The sequence below is a fragment of the Bactrocera latifrons genome, unplaced genomic scaffold (assembly GCF_001853355.1).
Source record: "Bactrocera latifrons isolate USDA-ARS-PBARC rearing strain unplaced genomic scaffold, ASM185335v1 scaffold_53, whole genome shotgun sequence".
Lineage (NCBI taxonomy): Eukaryota > Metazoa > Arthropoda > Insecta > Diptera > Tephritidae > Bactrocera > Bactrocera latifrons.
In genome coordinates, this window is record NW_017537190.1 from 1,339,939 (window position 1) to 1,342,519 (window position 2,581).

The 2,581-nt window shown below is 36.5% G+C and overlaps 1 protein-coding gene across 1 annotated transcript in view; it reads right to left on the bottom strand.

Annotated features, from left to right (window-relative positions):
* The window catches only part of LOC108974138, a gene marked incomplete at its 5' end in the record, with an annotated part of 141,098 nt that extends 139,646 nt beyond the window's left edge, over positions 1–1,452 (bottom strand). Inside the window, 1 exon segment of the mRNA XM_018941804.1 lies at positions 152–1,452. Within this exon segment, the coding sequence (XP_018797349.1) occupies positions 152–772 (621 nt within the window).
* Between the last annotated feature and the right edge of the window lie 1,129 nt (positions 1,453–2,581).

Below are 2,581 nucleotides of genomic sequence, written 5' to 3' on the forward strand. Positions count from 1 at the left end.
TTAAATTTATTTTATAAAAAAAATATGTTATTTTAAAAGACACATATATTTCTTTCATTTCTCATATTTTTCTACTAAGTCTGGTCTTTTAGTTTATTTTTTCTCTGATATTTTTTTATTTACAAAAATATATTTGTTTTTGCACACTCACCTTAAACACTTCGGAGAAGAATCCAGAGCCAATTTTCTCCTTGACAAAATCATCCACAGAGTAGAGCGCTGACACTGCAGTTCTTAGAGCTTTGCACGATGGCCCTGTCACCAAACGATCGGACGAGATGGTACGTGCAACCGGCGGCGCCGTCGCATGATTATGCACACTAACGTTGCCAACATTAGCACTGCCACCATTACAATTACTACCACTATTGTTGCTATTGTTATTGCAGCTGCTGTTGGTGGTGTGCTGACCATTGGTCATAGCAGCGGGCGTGTTGGCAACGTAACCACCACCACCACCACCACCATTTGTTGCAACCGCGTAAGCACTCTTCATGCCGCCATATGAAGTTGCCGTTGTTGCTGTTGGTGATGACATTGTAGCACATTTTGTTGCATATGTCTTTGATGCCATGATGGAGGCGTCAACTTGATCGATACCAACCATGCCGCAAGCACCCGGACCCGCACCAGCACCCACGCCACCGACGCCCATATACGAGGAATTATGCTGTGCCACGGTTGCTGTTGTATTCATTGCAGTTGTTGTTGTTGTTTTTGTTGTCACTAACGCTGACGGTGGACCGGGCCCACTGTGTTGATTCGGATTCATCACTATCAGCTGTGATGAATATTTGACAGCGCGTAGGAACTAAAACTCATCACCGTCGGCAAACACTGTGCAGCTGCGTACGCGATCGATGACTAAACGACGAATCGACGAGGCGACGAACTCAGGTGCAGCGCACAAATACGCGCTTTCAATGCTGTTTGTGAGAGTGCTGGCCGTTGGAAGCTGCCGCCAGCGGTAACGGTATTTCGTACGCACGCACGCACGCACGCACGCACTGATCGTGTATGCACAAGTCGACACGTCGCGTAGCGTTTAGGCGACGTAACGCGCGTTAACGTCAATTATTAATCGCTGCCTAGACACGCACTAATTTATAAACAGGAAAAAATTTTGATTTACTTCAACGSAAATTTGAAACAAAAATGAACGAAATTGATTTATAGGCACACACAAACGCAGTTCAGCAGGCAAATCGATTGATTTTCAAAAAAGCATCGATTTTCGAATGGAAATACAGAGTAATCATTTATTATGAGGTMTCGCCGTTTTTATGGAGCACACCTTTTACAATTGTAGCTGTTATTTTGTGGTCGYTTTTATTAGACAAATAAATATTTTTGTGATGACAACATTTTTTGTGTAATTATTTTCTCTTACTCTCACAGTCGCGCGGTATTGACTGAAAACGTTTATCATTTGCACATTTGACGTTTTGCGAATTTTTTTGATTAAGCTTATTTAATTTAATTTTTTTTTTTAGTTTTTGGTTATTTATTACTTTTCCTCTGTGTTTTTGATTCAACTCGCATGCAGATTACGAAAAGTGCATGGAAAACCAGTTTATTGTTTGGAAATGTTATTGGAAGCACACAATTAAGTTGGCGTTGAAAGAGAAATCTGCAATGAAAATTAAAAAATAATAGTTAATACAAAAGTAATGATATTAAATAAAACAGAAGTTACAGGAAAAAAATTTACCCGACTTTATGGAATAAGAACGTTAAAAAGTATGAGAAATTTGGTAAATCAATCCATAGTATATGATATATAATGCTASAATAAGGATTATTTTTGAAGCGATTTTGACAGAAAAAAAGAAAATTGATAACGTCACTATTAGTYTGACAATTTTACTTGCTTATGGTTGCATTTATGACGTGACGCTTCACAGTTGAAGACGTTAAAATATTATTCCTACCACATTTTGTATGAAATTTTTGAACTGCGGTCGTCAAGATTTCATTACTTTTATTCTTCAGCAATGAAGACACGTTGTTTTGTCGTGTAAAGTTTTTCACTAAAACTAAGGTGCCAGACAAAAYCAAAAATGGCTCTATAGTTCAAAGATATTAAGAATGCTTAACCTACAGAGGCACTCTACAATAACTTCAAGAAAAAAATTCTAAAAAACATAATATAAAAACTGATACCAGAGGAGAAAAAATGTCTAGTAAAGTTATTACATTCACTTTAATGTAAAAAAATAACGTGGTTTTTGCGAAATGTTTTTCTTTTTTAAGAAACATTTTATTTTAGAAAAATAATAACAAAAGGGGCCATTTACTGAATTTAGTGTACTTTAATAACAATTAATTCATTTTGAAAAATGTAGGATTCCCTTCACTCCATAGCCAATATCCAGAAAGACCGTCTCAAGAAAAATCGTAGTACTGACTAATATATCTGAGAAGATCTAGTGAAAATTTCAAAATGTTCAGTACAGTCGTTTCGGATAAATTCTTTCCAAATCACCGAATCTAAATAAAAAATGTCAAGAAAAACGCGCTTGAAGTTTTTGGAGTAGATTACACTAAGTTAACATTTTTTCTCGTTTTTTTCTTTAGAATT